At 59.4% G+C, this 19,449-nt stretch overlaps 1 protein-coding gene across 2 annotated transcripts; it reads left to right on the plus strand.

The window, feature by feature from the left end:
- The first annotated feature begins 3,288 nt into the window (after nucleotides 1-3,288).
- SFRP1 (secreted frizzled related protein 1) lies at nucleotides 3,289-17,881 on the plus strand. 2 transcript variants are annotated; one of them, XM_005510898.3, is made up of 3 exons: nucleotides 3,289-4,013; nucleotides 8,565-8,642; nucleotides 15,255-17,881. In XM_005510898.3, the coding sequence occupies exons 1-3, from the start codon at nucleotides 3,479-3,481 to the stop codon at nucleotides 15,575-15,577; spliced, it is 936 nt and encodes a 311-aa protein (XP_005510955.3). In that variant the 5' UTR covers nucleotides 3,289-3,478; the 3' UTR covers nucleotides 15,578-17,881. The 2 variants fall into 2 exon arrangements, with proteins under 2 accessions (XP_005510955.3, XP_064896891.1); XM_065040819.1 differs by lacking the exons at nucleotides 3,289-4,013; nucleotides 8,565-8,642 and adding an exon at nucleotides 8,763-10,112.
- The last annotated feature ends 1,568 nt before the right edge of the window (nucleotides 17,882-19,449 follow it).

The raw sequence follows: 19,449 nt of genomic DNA on the forward strand, positions 1-19,449 counted from the left end.
TTGGCGCAGGGACAGCGGGTGCCTGTGGCTGCTGGTGTCACCGTCCCCATCACCGCAGCCTCTGTCGGGGCTGAGACGGGGCAAGCGCAGCGGTGGGAAACCAGGGAAGAAATGCCAGGGCAGGCAAGGCCGTGACTCCTCCATGCCCTCGAATGCAGCAGTAAAACAAAGGGCCCTGGGCAACAGCGCTTGCTGGATTGTTGCACAGGACTATTTGGGGGCTCCACTTTGCTGCTCATGCACGAAAGCCAGTCATTTGGCAAAAATCAGCTCAGTTAGCAGGCATTGTTCCTAAAGAGCCCGGGGCTGAATGGGCTCAGGGCTAATATATTCTATTATCCCACGCCTGCCTGTTTTCCCGGGCTGGCGTGGAGGGAATCGTGCATTCCAGTGCCGCGCAGAGCGTGCCCGGCAGCCCCGGCGCTGCCGCGGGCAGGGCTGGGCGGCGCGGGGGCTCCACCAGCAGGGTGGGTGACAGTGGCGCGGGGGCTCGTCACCTCGAGTGCCCGTCATGGGGGGACGTGGGAGCAGCCACAGCGAGCGGAGGAGGCTGCGGTGGGCACAGGGCGCGCGGTTCGAAGGCTGAGGGACCAACAATGGAGCCAGAAATAAGCAGCGTTAATTGGGCTGGGCTTTTCAAAGCCTAGGAGAGGGCTGGGGACAGCTGAAACTGGGCATGTGGCAAAGCTTCTCATTATTCAATAAGAACATGTTAGCCCCTGTGGGAGAGGCAGCAATAAATGGCTATAAAGCAAAGTTAAATGATGACATTAGAGACTATGCAGAGATTTAAGAAGCAGCGGGCTACGTAATTATGAATGGAAATGGCTGCACAGGCCTCACTCAGAAAAGTTAATACCCAATTTGGAAGGGGTTTGCTGGAAGAGCAGCCCTTCTTGGGCAGCTGCTATTTAAGAGACCTTACACTGTGTATTAAGCAATTTAGTGGTCTAGACCAGAGCTGTTGCTTTTTTCTTTTTTTTCCTTTTTTTAAGAAAAAAAAAAGAAAAAATGTTTTGCTGGGCAATTGTGTTTCAGTTTGCAGTCCACTCTCGGCCTCTCACACAGGCACTACTGCCGTGAACGTGGCATCAGCACAGCGAGGAGCGGGGAGCCGGCAGCGGCCTTCCCCGGGCGGAGCGCAGGCGCTGCCCAGGCTCTGTGCGGGCGGGCTTGGCCGCGGCGGCGCCGCCGCGCAGCGGTCCCGCTGCCACCGCCCGTGCCGAGCTCCGCGGGCAGCGCCTCCAGCGCAGCGGCTCCAGCGCAGCGGCTCCAGCGCAGCGGCTCTGCGCGGTGCGTAGGCTGCAGCCAGCCTGAGATTCGGTGCAGGGTGCTCCAGGTACACGGCATCGCCCGTCTCTGGAGTCGCCAGGACAGGACATTTTCCGTGCTCCATGAGGTGTTTGCTGAGCCGGGGACAACCAGAATCCTGACTGTAGCTTTATCACAGCGTCGCTGCTGCTGCCTTTGGGAGAGCTCCCTAACTTTAAAACAAGAGTTCCCTGCGCCCCATCTTGCCCGCCTGCCTGTGGGGTTTCTGTCACGCTGCTCGGCCTGGAACAGGAGGATTACAGCACTGCCCATGGGCACCCTGAAAACGAGACGCTCTGAGACCTTCTTACCACCTTGCAATTTAAAATGGAGAGTTACTTGCACAATTTGGTTCTGAGTGCTCCAGATGAGCAGGGGTCACGTTCCAGACCAGAGACTTGTACCTGAGGATGTAAGACGTGGGTGCAAATAAAGATTGAGAGAAATTCAGCCGAACAGCCAGTGCCCTGTTCTGTGCACTCCGTTACAGCACACCAGTAGGACATTCGCAAAAACAGACATTTCAGCATTTCTAAACTGATTCTGGTAAAAGCAAATTCTAGGCTGTCAGGATTTCGCAAGGGATGAAAAGTCCATTTGCAGCTATTTCTTGGTGCAAACAGTGCTCGGTGCTCTGCTATGGTTTCCCGAGCCCAGCAGCAGGAGTGGGCCTGCGCCACCCAATCGCCTCTTTCATTCAGGCACTGGCACCGTATGGTGAAGATTTCTCTTGTTTACTGCTGAATTCTCCACTTCATTAGTGGTGCTAACTGGCTTCTCTCTTCTGTTGGCCCTCAGGTGAAAGTGGCTCTTTCACGCTTCCAGGCTGCAGAGCCTCTTCCATTTACCTCTCAATGAGGTGTAGTTCCTGTATTAAATAGCACAAGCTGTTCAAGCAAAGGCAGCAGCAGTAATGAGAGCTTTGTACAAGTGCCGAGCTCAGGAAAGCTCCCTTGGACACGGACGCGTGGGCACACGTGGGGCAGAGCTGCTCGATGGCCAGATCTTGTGCGCACGGGGACTGAGGCAGCTCCTTCTGCTCCGCACGCACCAAGGGACGCTGCCGGATCGCACACCTGTTCTGGCACCTGAGCTTCACGGCCATCACCCTCCAGCCCTGGGCCCGCAGCGGGCAGTGCTGCTGCTCTGCTTTGCGCGCTGCTTTACATCCTGCTGCTCTGCTTTGCGCGCGCCCTTTTCCTGCAAAGGGTGGTGAGCAGCTGGTGCTGCTGCGGGGGGAACAGTGGACGTTGCTGTTGCGCAGGCTCTGCTCGCCCGGCAGGACCGCAGCCAGGTTTCCCAGGCGCGATACCTCTTTAAGAAACAGACCAGCTCTTTCTCTCTCCCCCCTTTTTTTTTTTTTTTGCAAATACCACAGTTTTTGCTGGAATTTGTCCACAGGGAAATGAGGTCTGCGTGGTCCAGTCCAGGTTCTCAGAAACATCTGCAGCCTTGGAAAAGCCGCTCAGGAGCGCCTGGGCCTCCCCGAGCTGCCCTGGCTCTGGTGCTCGTGGTGCCAGGCGGCAGCGGGCTCTATGGCACGGCCCCGCCGCCCACGGGGGAAGCAGCCGTGCGGGGCTCTGGGGTGCGCCCAAGCCCGGGGCTCTCCCGGTGCCTCCGAAGCCCCGCAGTTCGCCCACGGCCCCGCTCCTGCACCCCGTCGGGTCGGGTGCTGCAGGTGGCTGTGCGGGGCCGTCGGGGCCGCGCCGGGCGCTGTGCGGCAGCCTGAGGGGCCACAACGGGACGCGGGTGCCCGCACCGGGACGCTCCCGGGGCGCGCAGCTCCCGGCTGGGCTCGGGGACGCGGCGCCGTCGGGGCCCGGCGGGGCGGGGCGGGGCGGGGCGCGCCGGGCCGTGATTGGCTCCCGGGGCCGCTGATTGACACCGGCGGGCGAGCGCGCGGCGGGCGGTGCCGCGCTGATTGGCTGCCGGGGGCTCACAAACCCGCGGCGCGGCGCGGCGGGGCCAGAGCGCGGTCGGGGCGGTGGCGGGAGCGGCGGCAGCGGCGGCAGCGGCGGGAGCGGGCTCGGCGTCCCACGGGGCGGGCTGCCAGCGGGTCGGGCCCCGGGCAGGACTGGGGGACCCCGGGCAGGGCGCAGCGTAGGGGGCCGTCGGTGGGGCCGCCGGCAGCGGGCGCCCGGCGGGGCCGCCGTCGGCGGGCGCGGCGATGGGCAGCATGCGGGGGCCCCGCGGGGCCGCGCTGCGGGCGCTGGTGTCGCTGGCCGCCGGGCTGCTGGCGTGCGGCGGGGCCAGCGAGTACGACTACGTCAGCTACCAGTCCGACCTGGGCCCCTACCCGGGCGGGCGCTTCTATGCCAAGCCCCACCAGTGCGTGGCCATCCCTGCCGACCTGCGGCTCTGCCACAGCGTGGGCTACGACAAGATGGTGCTGCCCAACCTGCTGGACCACGAGACCATGGCCGAGGTGAAGCACCAGGCCAGCAGCTGGGTGCCGCTGCTCAACAAGAACTGCCACATGGGCACCCAGGTTTTCCTCTGCTCCCTCTTTGCCCCCGTGTGCCTGGACCGGCCGGTCTACCCGTGCCGCTGGCTCTGCGAGGCCGTGCGCGACTCCTGCGAGCCCGTCATGCAGTTCTTTGGCTTCTTCTGGCCTGAGATGCTCAAGTGTGACCAGTTTCCCCAGGACGATGTCTGCATTGCCATGACAGCTCCCAACGCCACTGAGGTCTCCAGGCCCAAAGGTAAGGTGTGAGCAGCGCTGCAGCCCTGCTCCTGGTGCTTTTGGCTGAGCTGATGGGGCAGATGTTAGCCCAGGAGGGGCTGTGTGGGGCGGACAGGGGTCTTGGGGCAGGAGGAGGCTCAGCTGAACTCTACTACTCGGCCGCAGTTCTCTCGCAGCCTCTGAGCACTCTGCGAGCGCTGCTGTCCCGCGGCAGGCAGGATGCCCTGCCAGCGCCATCCCGGAGCTGAGCCGGGGGCACCGCGCTGGGGCACGTGCTGCTCCGGTCCCTGCGGGCCAGGCTTTGACCCTCCATCCCACAGGTGCTCCGCCACCCTGGCAGCCGTTTCTCTGCTGAGCCCGACTCCTGTGGGGCCATTTTTGGCAGCAATAGGACACATGGCAAAAAGTGCTGCCTGATGGGAGTAAATAGTGACAGTAATCCTGGCAGGGAAGCTCACTTCCCTGAATCCTGGGGTGAGGTGCTGGGCAGCCGGTGGCTGCAAGTGCAGTGGAAATCCACCCCTCCATCCGCGCCGCCTCGGGTGGGACCGTGTGCTGGTGAGGGGGCCAGATACTTAACAACTGGGAAAAGCAGATGTGATTCTTGTTTCTCATTATGTTCGACAGGTCTGTTTGGTGCCAGACCGGCTTGTTTGTGTGAGTTGCAGTGAGTCTGGCTTGTTGATGAAAACTTTTAAAATAAGCATCCTGGTGTCACACCATGATTCTGCACCAGAGCACTTTGCGAGAGGCAGGAGGGCTGTTTGCAGAGCGGGAGGCAGAGGGCTGTAAAAGAGTGCGGCGCTTTACTGCGTCCGGAGCTCCGCAGGGAGGGTCGGGCACTCCCCATCCCACGAGGGGATGGTGCAGGCGCTCGGGGCTGGGGGAGCCGTGCTGGGCGATTGCTGCGGCATCTGGAGGGAAGGTCGCCCTTCGCAGCGGCCACTTTGGTGCGGGTGCCTTTTCAGACAAAGGCTTTACAACGTCCTTGGCTGTGAGCCTTTGCTCAGCCTGCCCGGCGCTCTGCAGCATTATCCCACCCGTCCCGGCAGGACTCGTACTTCGGGAGCCCTTCCGGACCGGTGTGCATCCCACAGCCACGCAGTACGTGCCAGGGCTTGCACTTACTGATGCGATTGCTGGAGGAAGCTCTTTGTTTTCCAGGAAGGCTCAAAAATCATCTGTCTTGGGTGAACCTAGACCCTTGGTCAAGACCGCAGTCGTGTCCTGCATTGCGGGTGCAAAGGTTGCTTTTATTCCCCGGGCACTTGCAGCCAAGCGTGCTGCTGGGGCTGGTCTGAGCTGCTCGCTGTAGAGCTGCTCTTTCCCAGGTCTGAACTGGAGTTTGAGCTGTTTGCAGGTCAATCATTTGAGAGACATTAGTGACCCAAGAGTTATGAATAGTCTTCTAGGTGAGCACTGTCTGCTAAGTTTTCCTTTGTGTGGTTTAACAACTAACTTTCTGATCACCTTTCAGACCTGTCTTGACAGCAGCATTGGGGTGGGACGTTACCGCCTTCTTTTGAGCTGCTCAAGTGCCCATCAGCACAGTATTTGGGCATCATGCTGTTGTTCACAGGCATTGCTAAAGTCACGTTATTACAATGAATTACATCAGCTCAGGTTTGAATCCTTTGTGGATCTGTTGCTGGCCCTGTTTGGCATGCAGAGACCTCATTCTGCACAAGTTTTAGGGTGTATTAACTTGTTCTTGGAGTACACTGTACATCGGAGCTGGGTGAATATTGCAAGCAAGTATTGCAGGCACTCGGATAAACCACTGTCTGCTAAGTGGCTCCACAATATGTCCCAAGCACTTTTGAACGAGTGATTTGTTTGTGAGGATGTTTACAGAAAGTAAGTCTTTAAAAACTCTGCAAATGTGAACTCTCTTCAGCATTCAGTGGAAAAGTGTAAGCAGCTCTCTTCACACCCCCGGCTGCTTGGAAGTGCTTTGGGGAAGCCCTTGCACGTGCTGCAGCCGAGCACCAGCAGCTCCAGCGGCGTCCGGCCCTTCTCTGTGAGGGGACGAGCAGTCTTGCTGGAAAACGCGTCGAGGCGAGAAGGCTGAGCCGCCAGCGGCGCGCTGGGCTGGGCCTGCTGCCGCAGCTGTGCCGGCTCTCGTTCAACGCTGGTTTGTGGCAGAGGGGACCCGGCGGGGCGCCTGGCGCAGTGCCCGCTGGTGCTGCCGCCTCGTGCTGGTGACGCTGTGTCCGGCTGGGTGCATGTGCCACCGCGGCTCAGCCCTGGTCCCTGTGCCCGACGGGTCCTTCCCTCGCCGGGGGCTCTGCCACCAGAGACCCTCGTGTGCGTTTTCCGTGAGCACCGGCTCCCGGAGCCCCTTCGGTCCCGGGCACTGGGGTGTGTTTCCTGTTGATACAAAGAGGGTCAGGACCTGGCACTGTCCCCGCTTTTCTCTGGGCACTAATAAGAATGAGCCCTTTCAGTGTTTTTCCCCGTTAACACCTCAAAATTGGAATTTGTTTCTGCCTCTCAAAGAGCTGACCTGCTGAATTCCTTTCTCCTTAAGCACGAGGCGGTAAAGCCTGCAGGCCCACAGGATGCATCAGGGGAGTTGCAGATTAATATAGCATTACACATTCCTTCTCCTGCCCCTGGAGTAAGCCGCCTCTAAAGCCAGGCATTAGGAAACGGTCAGCAGGGAAGGAGCGAGCTGGAAGCAGGCAGAGGCTGTGCTCGGAGCAGAGCTGTCAGCCGCCGCGGGCCGCGGCTTTCCTGGGGCACAGATCCGCGCGGGGACGGTTGGGCCCCCGGCCATCGCGTTGCTGACCTTGGCGTGAGGGGGTGTCCCGTTGTGCAGGGACGTTTCCCTTCCCCTCGGCACGGGGCGGTGTCCCCGGGCAGCTGGGCAGGCGCGTCTGTGCTGGGACGGCCGCGGAGCAGGGCTGGGGTGCTGCTGCCCCGTGCCGGGCCCTGGGGCGCTCCTGGGGCTCGGCTCCTTGCTGGTGCCGCAGCCGTCAGGTCGCTGGGGCTGTCGCCCTCCCGCCAGCATCCCTTCTCGCTCCTCATGAGCTCATTAAGTGTACGGCTCGGGTGGAAATATTTTGACTGCTGATTTTAAAAATAGTGTTGGGAGTGTCATCATGTCCCTGAAGGCTGGCTTCTGCCTGCGTCACTAAGTTAAGATGGTAAAAGTGGCAATTGCCCGTTAGGGTTTTGGAAGAGGCGGTTACCCAGGGGATGGGCGTCTCTCACGGGTACAGAGGTACCAGGACGGGGATGGGGAAGCTGGCGGCTGGTGCTGCGGAGGTGGCCTCGGGACTTGCATGTCAGGGCGATTGGAAGACTGGTTGCTCTGCATGTGCAATTAATAAAGACATGGTGCATGATCCCAGGAATTAGCATTTGGCACAGAACAGATTTGGGGAGGTGAGAGGGAAAGAACAAGCCACAGAAAACAAATGTCTTGCCTGGATCCCTGTGGGGCATCTGTGCCTGAGGAGACTTGCCTCCGCGGCCGGCGTGGCTCACGTTGTGCCGCCCTCGCGAGCCGTTCTGGCTGTACCCCTCTCGCTGGGAGACCTCTCCGTTCTGTCCAGCAACGCGGCGGGTTTTGCCAGCCTTGCTGCGGGCTGGAAGGGGCGAGCGCCGCGTCTTCATGCAGGGACTGGCAGATGTTGTGCTGCAGCGCCGTCCCTGAGAATAACTCCCTTGTGTGGGAAAGAGCCCTCCGTTCTGCTGGACCGGGAACAGAAGCAGCATCTCCCAGCTCAATAAATTCATCTGCCAGTAGCACAGATCTGCGGCTGTGCTGCTGTGTGGTCTCTGCTCTGGCTGGAGACAGGAACCTGGAAGCAGATTTTTATTCTCTGGATGAAGTGAGCTTTCCTCCCGGGACGGATCCTGGCGAAACGTCCCGGCCTGGCGTTTCCCTGGAGGAGGATGCTGGCTGCTGGGCTGCGCGGCAGGGCCGGCTCTGCTCTCCTGGAGCTGTGAGTGTGGCCCGTGGGGTTTAGCTGGGCCAAAACCAGAAAAGATGTCCTTGCTCAGATGGTTCTGGAGGGCCTGGCGCACCTGAGAGCCGTGTGGGTCCGTCCCCAAGGAGCGCTGCTCTGGGGCAGGGCAGGAGGCGGGGGGCTCGCCACGGGCTGCGGGCGGTCCCCGGCGTCGCGGGGAGCCTGTGCCGAGCCGTGCCGGTGCTCAGCCCTGCCTGGCTGCGGGACTGACCCTCGGAGCGGCCGTCCCTGGGCACCGTCCTCCTGCTGCCTGCCCTGGCACGCGCGGGAGGGAAGGTCAGCGGGCTGTGGGCCATCCCCTGCGGCGAGTCGCTGCCCAGCCGGGCGCCTGGCCCCGAAAACCCCTCTGCCTGCCAGCGCCGTCCTCCCGCTCCTGGCAGCTGCCTGTGCCCGGGGCCGCTGGCGGGGGCTGCCCGTGTCCCGTGAGTGGCGGGTGGCTCTTGATCCCAACAGCTGCTGTCCCGTGGGGCTGGGACCCTGTGGCAGGCTGCCCAGGCGTGTGTCCCCCTCGAGGGCAGCACTCGGACAGCCTGGTGCTGCGGCGCTTCTTGAGCTGGCTCCTCACCGCCTCTTCTCTTCTCTTCTCTTGCCAGGAACGACTGTGTGTCCCCCGTGTGACAACGAGATGAAGTCGGAGGCCATCGTGGAGCACCTGTGTGCCAGCGAGTTTGGTAAGGAGGGGAGCTGGGGGCACGAGGGAGCTTCCCGGGGGGACACAGGGCAGTGCGGCTCCCGCGGGGGTGGCTCCTGCCGCTGTGTTTCCCTGCCGGCTCTGAGCCGCGCAGCCGGTGGCGTGGCCGGAGTCTCCGCGTCGCCGGCGGGCAGCTGCGGTCCTTCCCCGGGGCGAGATGCCTCTAGATGTCAGTGTCGGCTGCGGGACGATGGGACTGGACGTGTCAGGGACGTGTCCGGCTCCCGCAGCCCAGCACGCCTGGGGCAGGGGGCCCTGGCAGCAGAGCCTGCGCTCCCACTCCGCCGCGGCTGCGGCGGCGCTGAGCGTCCCTCCCGCCCTGCGCGGGGCCACCAGCTGCGAGCAGAGAGCCAGATGGTGTGGGGCTGCACTCTGGGGACGGAGCAGAAGTGGCAGAGCATGGTCTTTGGTGAACTCGGCGGGTTTGTAACTTAACCCTGGCATTCCCACGCTCTCATGTGCCTGCACGAATGATGAGTGGGATGGACCGTTATTCCACTTGCAGTCATGAAAGAGCAAAGCTTCCCCCTTACCCCAGATTGCTTGTACCACTGGCTTTCTTTTTAGCTTTCTTTTTTCTCTTATAAAATCCAGGTGTAAAAATGCAAAGCCAGCCTTGTCTAGCTAGGGCAAGCAGTGAGCCTGAAAAGGGCAGAGCTACTTGAAAGCTGTGTCCTAAATATATTGTGGCTGAGTGAGTCAGACAGTCATAGGTAAACAGAACTTCATTTTAAAAAAGTATCACAGGGAAAAATATTAGCTTTCTCAGATCAAACCCAGAATTAACTTGTTTTGACATCCTTGCTGGTGTATGTAACTTTCCCAGAAGGTTATTAAAGGCATATTGAACAAGGTGTGCATTCCTCGGGGATTAGCACTTGAATGTGCCCTGTGCCGGAGAGCGCTATGCAAACCCAAACCTGCTCTGCGTGCCGGCGTGCTGCCCTTTCTGCTGGAGATGGATTCCCACCTCTCCTGCAGATCCGGTGTGCCGGGAGTCCTGAGTTCAGCGCAGGCGTCTCTGACAGGGAAAAGCACCAGCAGGAACTCGGCGCAGCAGCGTCCCGGGAGCGCGCGCCTCGCGCTGGGGCGGCGGGCTGGTCTGCGCAGGGGCTGCGTTCCCTGCGCGGTGACGCAGGCGTCGCCCGGCCCCGCGCCCCGGGCTGGGGACAGCTGTCCTGCCGGAGGGGCTGGCCAGGTGGCTCTGCTGCCGGTGGGTCGCTGCGGTACCTGTCACCTCGCAGGTGGGCAAGGAGCGAGCCGAGGTGCTGTCCCGCTGGTGGGCAGGCGCTGGGAAGGGAAATAGAGTCTGACCGCAGGCTTGTCATCAGCCTCTGCTGCTGCATGTCCTCCCCGTGCTCTGGGACGGTTACACAATGGGGAACAGAGGCCAAACCAGAAGCATTCACAGCCTTGGTGGAGCGGCTTGAGACACTGACTTGCCCACAAAGTAAGTTGGTTATTGGGAAATTTTGTGGTGACAGCGTCCAGAGGATGGAAATGTTCCTTGGCAGGCGGCTCACGGGCAGGGCTGTGGCGAGCGGCCAGATCTGGTGTTGCCGGCACCACGAGCGGCAGAGAGTGCTGCAGTCGTGATGTGGGGCATCGCGGCTGCATTGGGGCACCCGGACCACCGCGTTTCTCCAGCTTCTTCGGAAGTGGTTTGTTTTCTCTGCCAAAGCAGAGGCTGATGGTTTTTCTGAGCGTTGCAAGGAATTTGGGACCATTCTTTGCTCTGTGGACCAGCACAACTCCAACATGTAACTTTATTTTTTAAACATGTCAGAGCTCTTGCTGTTGCTGCAGTTGCTCCCTTTTCACCTTCCCACTCCTGCTTTCTCTTTTTGTCTCAGAAAGAGGTTTTTCATTAGAAAACAATCACCTCCCCGCCGCGGGGAGGCCCAAAGGCAGCTGAGCGGGACACAGCTGGTGTCTGCTGCGTGTGAAACCGTCCCTCTGTCTTCGTGATGGGAAGCTGCTCGTATCTTGGATTTACTCGTGTTGCCCCGTCCCTCCCCGTCCCCAGGCCCGGCCGCGCTGGGAAGCTCACGGGGGTGGCTTTTCCATGTGTGTGTTTCGTGCAGCTGCATTTGGTGTTCTGTTCCTTCTGTCGCTGTCTTTCCTCCCCATGCAGGAGGGTGGTGGGCGCAGGTAGCGCTGCCTCCAGCTGTGCCCCGGTGCGGCCAGCTGGGGAGGAGAAGTGGTGCCAGTGCTACCTGTGCTCCCTCCACGCAGAGGAGCCCACGGCGGGCAGCGGCTTCAGGAAGTTTTCTCAAAAGCAGCACGTGGCCCTTGGATCTTTGTTCAGTCTTGGGGGTTACTGTCGTGGGGTGATTTCTCAAGGAGAGCTGTTTATCTGGCACTAAAATAAATCCCCAGCCCTTCAGACTGAGGTTTTTCACCCGTGTTCACCAAGGTAAACACTGGCAGCTGACAGGTTACAGATCCTCATCAAAGCCAGACACCTACCATAAATGTTTACGCTAGCGAGCGCGGCACGGGGCAGCTGCCGGTGGGTGCAGCGCCGGCCCCGCAGGGACGGTGCCGTGGGTTTGCCCGCACCTCGTTGCAGGCAGGGCCTGAGGGGCACTTTGCGCACACGGCTGTGCCGGGGCCGGAGGCGGCTGTGCCACAGCAACGTGCGTCTTTGCTGATCGCCGTGCAGATCGGTGCAGCTCTGGTGTGCTGGGGCAGTGCTGCATGCGATCCAAGTGTGGCTTTGCTCTCCTCTGCCCCGCAGCCCCCTCGCGCTCCCTGGGCCGCAGCCAGGGCTTGGTTCTTGTTCCTCGTCTTGTTTCTCACTCCTTGGCGTGTCTCTTCCTCCTCACGCAGGCCGGGCTGGCCCCGGAGTTCATTCCTCTCTCTCTTTCTCTGGGTGACTTTATTTATTGTTTCTGCCCTTTCCCTGGGTCCGAGGGGATCCTGCTGGACGGGCTCTCGCTGCACTGGAGGCTGCAGTACAATCAATGCACACTGTTTATTTTTCCCCGTGACTGACAGTTCCTTGCCTGCAGCCTTCTCCTGTTACAGCCCTAATGTGTCTTCTGGCAGGTTTCCTCCTTCTGAGTGATTTCTTTAGAAAGGAGCAATGAGGCTGAAGGAACAGCAGAGCTTTCCCCTCTCTCACGTTCCCTTCCCTGCCCCGGAGGTGCTGGAGTGGGGCCCCTGCTCCCGGTTTGCCCAGGACACTGGGTTTCCTCTTGCTTTGCACTGGGACTGGGACTGGAAAGCTGGAGCTGTAAGGACCTCGATAAGAATTGTTTCAAGTGATGAAACGTGAGTTGTGCTTGGCCAGGCTGGACCCCAACCAGCTCTGTGGGGCCTTTGCTGCTCTTGGAGCTGCTGCTGCCAAGAGTAATTTCACTCGGAGTGAGCAAACACTTTCATATACCCTGTTTCATATTAGTAGAAATAAAAAAAGACATTTTTCTATCTCCAGCGCTCCCTGCTCTCTCTGCATTAGAGATAGCAGAGTTGTGCTACCATCTGATACGAGCCGTTTGTAGTCGGGGCCGAATTCCTGGCTTGGTCTAAGGGGGCTGGGGTGCGGTGGCGGGAGCGTGCAGGCGTCTCTTCGAGGGCGGTGCAGCTGCGTCCGATTCTGGCGCTGGCGGCTCCCCGCGGCCGTGGGCAGGGCTGGCGGGGGCTCGGTGCCTGTGCCGGCTCCCTTGGCTGCGGCAAAGGGCCAGCGAGCGGCTCGCGCCTGGGCAGACGTCAGCTCCTGGGTGCTGGGGCCGAGCAAGGGCAAGGGTGGGTTTGGTGCCTGGGGAGCATTTCTGCTGCCGCAAACACAACATGGCTGAGAGCTGTTGAGTCCCAAATTAAATCCTGAAATCTGCCTTTGTTGTGTTTTGTTTTTTCCCTCCTAGCCTGAGTAATGCTTTCACTTGTCTCTTTTCCGGGAAGAGCCTTTGAAGTGGGCGGCTGGACGCGGGCCGGTGCGGGAGGGCTCCTGCCGCGACTCGCCCGCGAGCAGGCGGAGCAGCGGCGCCCACGGGAAGGGTGTTTGGGACACGCGTGGCACGGAAGTAAAACCTCTCCCTGTGCTGTGCAGGAGTCCCCTCTGCCCTGAGCACCGCCAGGGCACAGCCCGGGGCAGCGGAGGGCAGAGCCAGCCTCTGGGTCATCCCTGTCCCCACCCCTGTGTGCAGGGTGTCCCAGAGCAGTGTGCGGCGTCCGCGGGGCTGCTGCTCACCTCCCACCCTGGCGCCAAGGGGGTGCAGTCGCGGCACCGTGCTGTGCCGGATCCAGTGCTGCGTCTTGGCGGTGCTGGCGATGTCGCAAGCAGAGTGAGACAATGCCTGGCTGGAAGGGGTTTCCTGGTTTGCTGTGTGGTCCTGGCTGCAGCTGGGGAGCAGCTGCTGGGGCAGCAGAGGACGCGGCTCCTCTGCCATCACCTCCCTGGTGGTGTGGCCGGGTGTTGGATCCTGGTCCCGCGGGTGCTGCCGTTCCCAGGAAGGTTTGTGGTCTCCCTGCAGTCCCCAAGGCTCCATCTGTCTGCGGATGTGAGGGCTCTTCTGTGCGAGCGCGTTTGAGAACGTGGTGGATGCTGCAGCTGACAGGAGCTTGGGCAAAAGTGGGAGGTTTTGTGTGTTAGGTGAGGAGGTGTGATTGCAGTTTAGTGAAGGAGTTTGATAAAGAGGTTGTGCTGGATCGCGTGTGTATGGTGTGGGAGCCAGGGGGAGGACGGGCTTGTGGCCGGTACGCTCCTGCGGCCGTGCAGCATCGCTGCTGGGAGGAGCAGAGTCCTGCACAAACCGCTCGTGCCTCTGGTCAGCCGCCCCGCTGGTCCTTCGTGGCGTTACCTGGTGTCATGTCTGCACTGCTTTGCACGAGTGGGGTTTGCATGAGTTTTTAGTGCGTGTCTGGGTTTACGGCTGGCGGGGGGAGCAGCTGCTGCGCGGCCCCCACCCGCTGTGTCCACCGTAGGCTGCCGTACCTGGAGCAGAACGGCAGCTCCACCAGCTGCCAGGTGGTTTTCTTCCTCTAGCAACAAGGATCTAAACTTACAGCGATCACAGTAAAGCAATTTGCAAACAAGACATTTTGAAGAAGTGTCTTATTACTGGTGTTATACCATTCGTCCTGTGCTGGCAACCACGGTGCTTAGCGCGAGAGTTCACAGCCGGAATGGATAAAGAAGTTGAGGTTCATAGTGAGCGCTGCTGCCGCTGCCTAGTCAGTGTCACCGAGCTCCATTTCCCAGATTTGTTGCAAATTGATCTGGTTCAGTGTCTTTATCTCCTTAAAGCTTGTGTCTCCTTAGCTCCTTAAACATCCTGAGTTTGGGAAAACAGATGGAATGAAAATTTCGCTCAGGTTTCCAGTGCCGGATTGCTGTCTTGCACAGTAACGGCGCAGCACAGCAGGGCTTTTGGCAAGCGCAGCGGGCGCTTGGGGCAGAGGCGGACGAGTGCCGTTGCCCTGTGTGGCCGGGAGCGCGAGGGTCGCGCAGGGACCCGCGGGACCGCCGTTCGCGGCTCAACGGCGAGCGGAGCCGCCGCGCAGCGAGCAGCGTGCGTGCGCTGCCGCGAGTCCCGGGGAGCGGGGCTTCCAGAGCGCTGCCGCGGCACCCGTCCCGCGGCCAGCGCCGGGGGCTCCGTGCCGTCTGCTGCGCGGGCCCCAGAGTCAAACGAGAGGGGCAGCAGACAATTAATCACCGATCCGAGCGCTATTTATCTGCAGCTCTGAAGTAAACTCCCAAATGATGGAAATATGTTAGTAATTTTTGGCCATATGTGCTTTTCCCCAAAAATGATGCAGAGCCAAATGGCACAGAAGCGATACTTTAATGTACAACACATTTTCATCATTTTTCCCATGTATGCTAAATTCCTCTTCATGGTCGTGGCAAAGGAACATTAATTTTATTTGGGTTGCGATTAATTCTGGAAAATGCTGAACCCAGAGAGGAACATATTTTCCATGGAAGTTGTGTGGGATTAACTGCCCTTCCCCGGGGAAGGTGCCGGCGTGCGGCTGCTCCGTGTGGCTTTGCCACGGGATTCGCTGCAGTAACACGGGGACAGACGTCCAGAGCCTGGAAACCTGTTCCACCGGCACCTGGGGCCGGAGTGACTGCAAACAAATGCTTGAGGAGCCAAGCTGACCTTCTAAACGGCCCGTTCAAGAGTCTCCTGTGTGTGTAGAGCAGGGAAATCACCTTGTTTACTCAGCTAACATTTTGCTAGCGAAGGGTGTGTCCCCAGCTGAGCAAATAACAAGTAAAATAAAAAGCACCTGTCTCTGCTGTGGGAAGAGAAGCAGAGACGTTGGTGTTTCACTGTGGTGCTCTCCCGGCCACGGGGGCGGCTCCGCTTTGGGCATGGGGGTTTTTATGACACGGTCACTGGGCAAAGTCGTGGCTGGGGTGATGTTGTCAAGGGGTGTGAGGGGATGTGGGAGCGGAGCTGGGGGACGTGGGAGCCGGGGGATGTGGGAGGGGAGCGGGGGGATGTGGGAGCGGGGGATGCGGGAGCAGAGCGGGTCGCTGTTGTCTGCACTGCTGCCGAGCTGCCCCAGCCCGGCTCGGCAAAGGCTTTGTGCCAGCCCAGGCTGCTCAGGAGTCGTTCTGTTTCCCCTTGTTTTTCAGCTCTTAAGATGACCATAAAGGAAGTGAAGAAGGAGAACGGGGACAAGATGATCATCCCGAGGAAGAGGAAGGCGCTGAAGCTGGGCCCCATCCGGAAGAAGAACCTGAAGAAGCTGGTGCTGTTCCTGAAGAACGGGGCCGACTGTCCCTGCCATCAGCTGGACAGCCTGGGCCACCACTTCCTCATCATGGGCCGCCAGGTGAAGACCCAGTACCTGCTGACGGCCATCTACAAGTGGGACAAGAAGAACAAGGAGTTCAAGAAGTTCATGAAGAAGATGAAGTCTCCCGACTGCCCGACGTTTCCGTCCGTCTTCAAGTGATGCGGTGGGCGCCGGGGGAGCCGCCGCCTGGACCTGGCGCGGCCGGGCACGGCGGCGGGGCCGCGCTCCTCCGCGGGGGCGCCGGGCCGAGCCCCCTCCTCCCGCCCCTCGGAGCTCCCCCCCCGCCCCCGCCGCCGGCATTCCCCTGGTCGCCCGGGCGAGCGAGCGCGACCCACACGCGCCCAGCGGGCGCCGAGCTCACACCCATTCACACCCGGTGTCCAAAGACTGGTCGCTGTACGGACGCGTACGTTCGTTTGACAGCAGATGTCAGGTAAAGAGGGCAGCGGAGGGGTGTGAAGATACGTCAAGAGATCACGCGATTGCAGAAAGGACCCTTGTGACCACGTTACTCCTGTCCTCATGGCTGCAGGATCGTCCTGAGTTAATTCCTGCTTGAACCAGAGCCAGCCAGTTAGAAAAGCATCCCATCCTCACGATAAATGTAATGAACGAGTAGTGGAGAACGTGTTACAACCTCTGATAAAACTTCCCAATAGCTAATTGCCCTCAGTGTAAAAAAAATCCCATTGTAGTCTGAACTGCTTAGTTTAAGCCTTAGCCCCGGGGTCCTTGTGACGCCGCGATGGGCTGGACGGGGAGCGTCCCCGAGCGCACCGTGCCGTGTCCCCGGCCCTGCCCCGTGCCCGCTGCTCGCGTCCCGACTTCACCAGCAGGGTTTCACAGTTTCCTCGGGCTGCTGGCGAAACACCACGTTGGAGGAGGCTGAGAACTGGTCCCTGTGGGGCACCCCGCGACAGGCATCGTCTCCATCTCCTGCTTTGCAGTCACTGCAGACCTATCGGTTTCTGGGTTTTTGTCTGTTTGATGTGTGACAACTCGGCTTTGTAGCGTTCTGGGTTTTTTTCTTTAATCAAAATGTCATGTTAGTGTGAGGTCAAATAGTTTATGAAAGACAAAGAATATTGCATCCAAATGATTACACTTATCGACCAAGCTGAAATTCATTAGTCCGCTAATTGGACAAGTTCTCTTTTCCATAGATCCACATTGCTCCACATTAATTATACTATCCTGCTTCCATTCAGTGTTCTCATCAATCATGATTGCTCTGAGAGAATGAATATCTTGCGATCTGAGATAATCCCATTGTGTTGCAGTTAAGTGAAATAACAAATCCTCATTTTTGAGGTTTAAACCAAACCCACTTAAGGCTGGTGAATTAATTATTCTTTAGCATGGGAGTGCTGTTAATTCCCCGCGTGGGGACAGAGCCGCAGACTCGAAGGTAGAAGAATTCCACGAAGAAGCCAAGCGCACTGACGAATGCTGTCTCACGGCTAACGGAGAGCTGGGTTTAGGATGTGAACTCTGTAGGAAGTCCCACTAGCTTGTCTTAGGCCACCATTTGTAGTAGTGTTGTTTCTTTGATGCAAAATTAATCATTGTAGGTCATGTGCTTTATCAGTGAGTTAACTAAATAAACAAACCAAGGGCTTTCACATCACGGACTGATGAGGTGAAACGGCGGCACAGGCTGATGGACCCGGCCCCGCCACAAACAGGTCGTGGCCCAGAGCCTCTGCCAGTGACTTCAGACACCCTCTGACCCCCGTATTCGTCCCTGAAAAGCCAGTGGGAGCTGCCGAGCAGATGGGCACGCAGTGTCTCAGCCGTCGCCACGTGCCTGCGAGCGGATTCACCCACATGGGCACGCGGTGTCTCAGCCATCACCGCGTGCCTGCGAGCGGATTCCCCCTTCCCTGGCCGAACTGGTCTGGTGTCCCAGCCGCCCGTGCGTGGGCCCGGCTGCCCGGCCGCTGCTCCGCTCCCCGGCTGCTCTTGGTGCGCGGAGGCTTGTGATAAAACAGCAGCGGGGGACATGGGCAGGAGGGCACGAGGACGCGGGTTTGCGGGGAGCAGCCCTGCTCCCCAGCACCCCCAGTCCACACGGACGGGCATCGCAAACGGGGGGCTGCTGGTGCTTGCCAGAGCTCTGCTCTGGTTTGAGGGCTTTGCCCAGCTCATTTACCTCAGAGACACGAGGAGAACAGCTGAAGCTCTTTGCAAACTGTTTCTTGAGGGGCAAATACCCGAAGCACAGGGGTGATGGAGCCTGGTGAGGACACGCGGGCGGCGCGACGGGACCCGGCCGGTGCGGGATCCACAAGAGCAGAGCACCCCTTGCTTCTCTCACAGTGTATTTTGGTGAAGAAACCTGTACTTGATTGGTTTACTTTGTTTTAAGCTTGTGGTTGATATAAACACATTACAGCTTCTGTTTTCTCTCTTCTATGATTGGAACAAGAAACCCTTCAATAAAATGTCTTTTTTTCTTTAAAAGTCGTTTTTATGGTTGCCCTTTCCATATCGATCACGTTCCTCGTTCCACGCGGTGCCGATGCCCCCGGCCCCGCGCACGGGCAGACGGCGTCCCGCCAGCGCCGCGCACAAGGGGCCACGTCAGAGTTCAGATCTTGGATCCGCAGTGTTAGAGACAGAAAATCTACCGCCAAATTCCCACTGCTAGATTATGGTGTTTCATCTGCGTCGTTGCTCCTCACTAAGTATCCCTGCTGTACACCAGCGAGCTGCGGCTCGTTTTAGCTCACACCGATGCAGCGAAGGGGAAGCGGTGAAGCCCTGGTGGCAGTTTGTCTGCAGGAATCACCCTCCTGCTGCCCCCCAGAAAGTGCTGTGGCTGTGGTTATAAACGATATAACGTGCTGTGGCTGTGCCTGCTTACAAGAGCTCGCAAACTTCCCAGAAAACTGCCCATTTCAGCTCACAGGTTATTGTGATCAAGGTAATTTTTTTACCCAGCCGTCAGGTGAGGAACAGGGTGGTGTGAACGCATTGCACCTGCACGTGGGAGGTTTTATAGCTGGGGAGAAGCAGCACAGTCCCTTTCTGGGGCACTTCCAGCTGAGACAGCGGCTGCAGCAGCATTATCACCATGGGAAACAATGAGGTCAGCACCTTGAGTTGCTATTTGGGGTCTTTTCTGGGGTGCTCCAGATGTTGGGGTGAAGGCTGGCGCTTTGCCTTGTGCTTTCCCGCCGCTGGGTCCCCTGTAGTTACCGACCAGACACGAGCAGCAGGTGGGTTGGAGAGATGCAGGAAGCCGGTCAATGTGTTTGCTGAGTGTTTACAAACTCTGTCCCTTTACTGGCCTCTAGTAACATCTGCCTAGAAAATGGAACTGGCAATTCTTGAAGCATCTTTGTTCCGGCCTGGTGCAGAATGCCCGCTGCCTTTCCGTGCTCCTGACGGAGGGCCTGACAGCCCCCGAGCTGCAGAGCTCTGCGGGTCGACCTCGCAGCCAGGGAGGAGGCTCATGCTCTAATATGGAGATAAACCCCTGCAAAGCAAGGGGAGGCTTTCTGTGTGTGGCCACGCAACGCGCAGACCGGGAGAGACGTACAGAGTGTGAACAGGGAGCGTGTGATGGCCCGAGATGATTAACAGAGCAGGAAGCAGGAGAGAAATGGTTCTTTTCCTTTCAGACACTTCTGTGGAAAAAAGATCCATCAGGGATACGTGGGTGCGAAGGTCCCACCTCTGGCTGAGCAGACGCCGAGCCGCGGTCGCGCCATGTGCTGCTCTGCGCTCGGCGCGGCGGCTGAGCCACGGAGGGGCCGGGGGAGCCGGGCGGGCGGTTCCCGGCTCGCTCTGCTGGGCTGGGGGTGGCTGCTCGGCCGCGCGTCCACCATCCTGGGCAAGCCCAGGTACCGCCGTGCCGCTGCTGGAACTGTTCTGCTCTTTTGCTTCATCCAGCGTGGGGCGCGCTGTGCTGCTGGAAACCTCTGCTTCGCAGTGCACTGCCTCAGGCTGACTTTCTCCAAACTCTTGAGTTATTAATGCGGCTGAGAGGTTAATTTACCAGGAGGTGTAGTGTTGTGTATAAATAA

This window comes from Columba livia, chromosome 25 (assembly GCF_036013475.1).
Source record: "Columba livia isolate bColLiv1 breed racing homer chromosome 25, bColLiv1.pat.W.v2, whole genome shotgun sequence".
Classification (NCBI taxonomy): domain Eukaryota; kingdom Metazoa; phylum Chordata; class Aves; order Columbiformes; family Columbidae; genus Columba; species Columba livia.

Coding starts and splice junctions, on each gene's coding strand:
- SFRP1 (XM_005510898.3), top strand. CDS start 3,479: ATGGGCAGCATGCGGGGGCCCCGCGGGGCCGCGCTGCGGGCGCTGGTG. Junction 4,014..8,564: donor TGAGGTCTCCAGGCCCAAAG/GTAAGGTGTGAG, acceptor TTCTCTTGCCAG/GAACGACTGTGTGTCCCCCG. Junction 8,643..15,254: donor CCTGTGTGCCAGCGAGTTTG/GTAAGGAGGGGA, acceptor CTTGTTTTTCAG/CTCTTAAGATGACCATAAAG.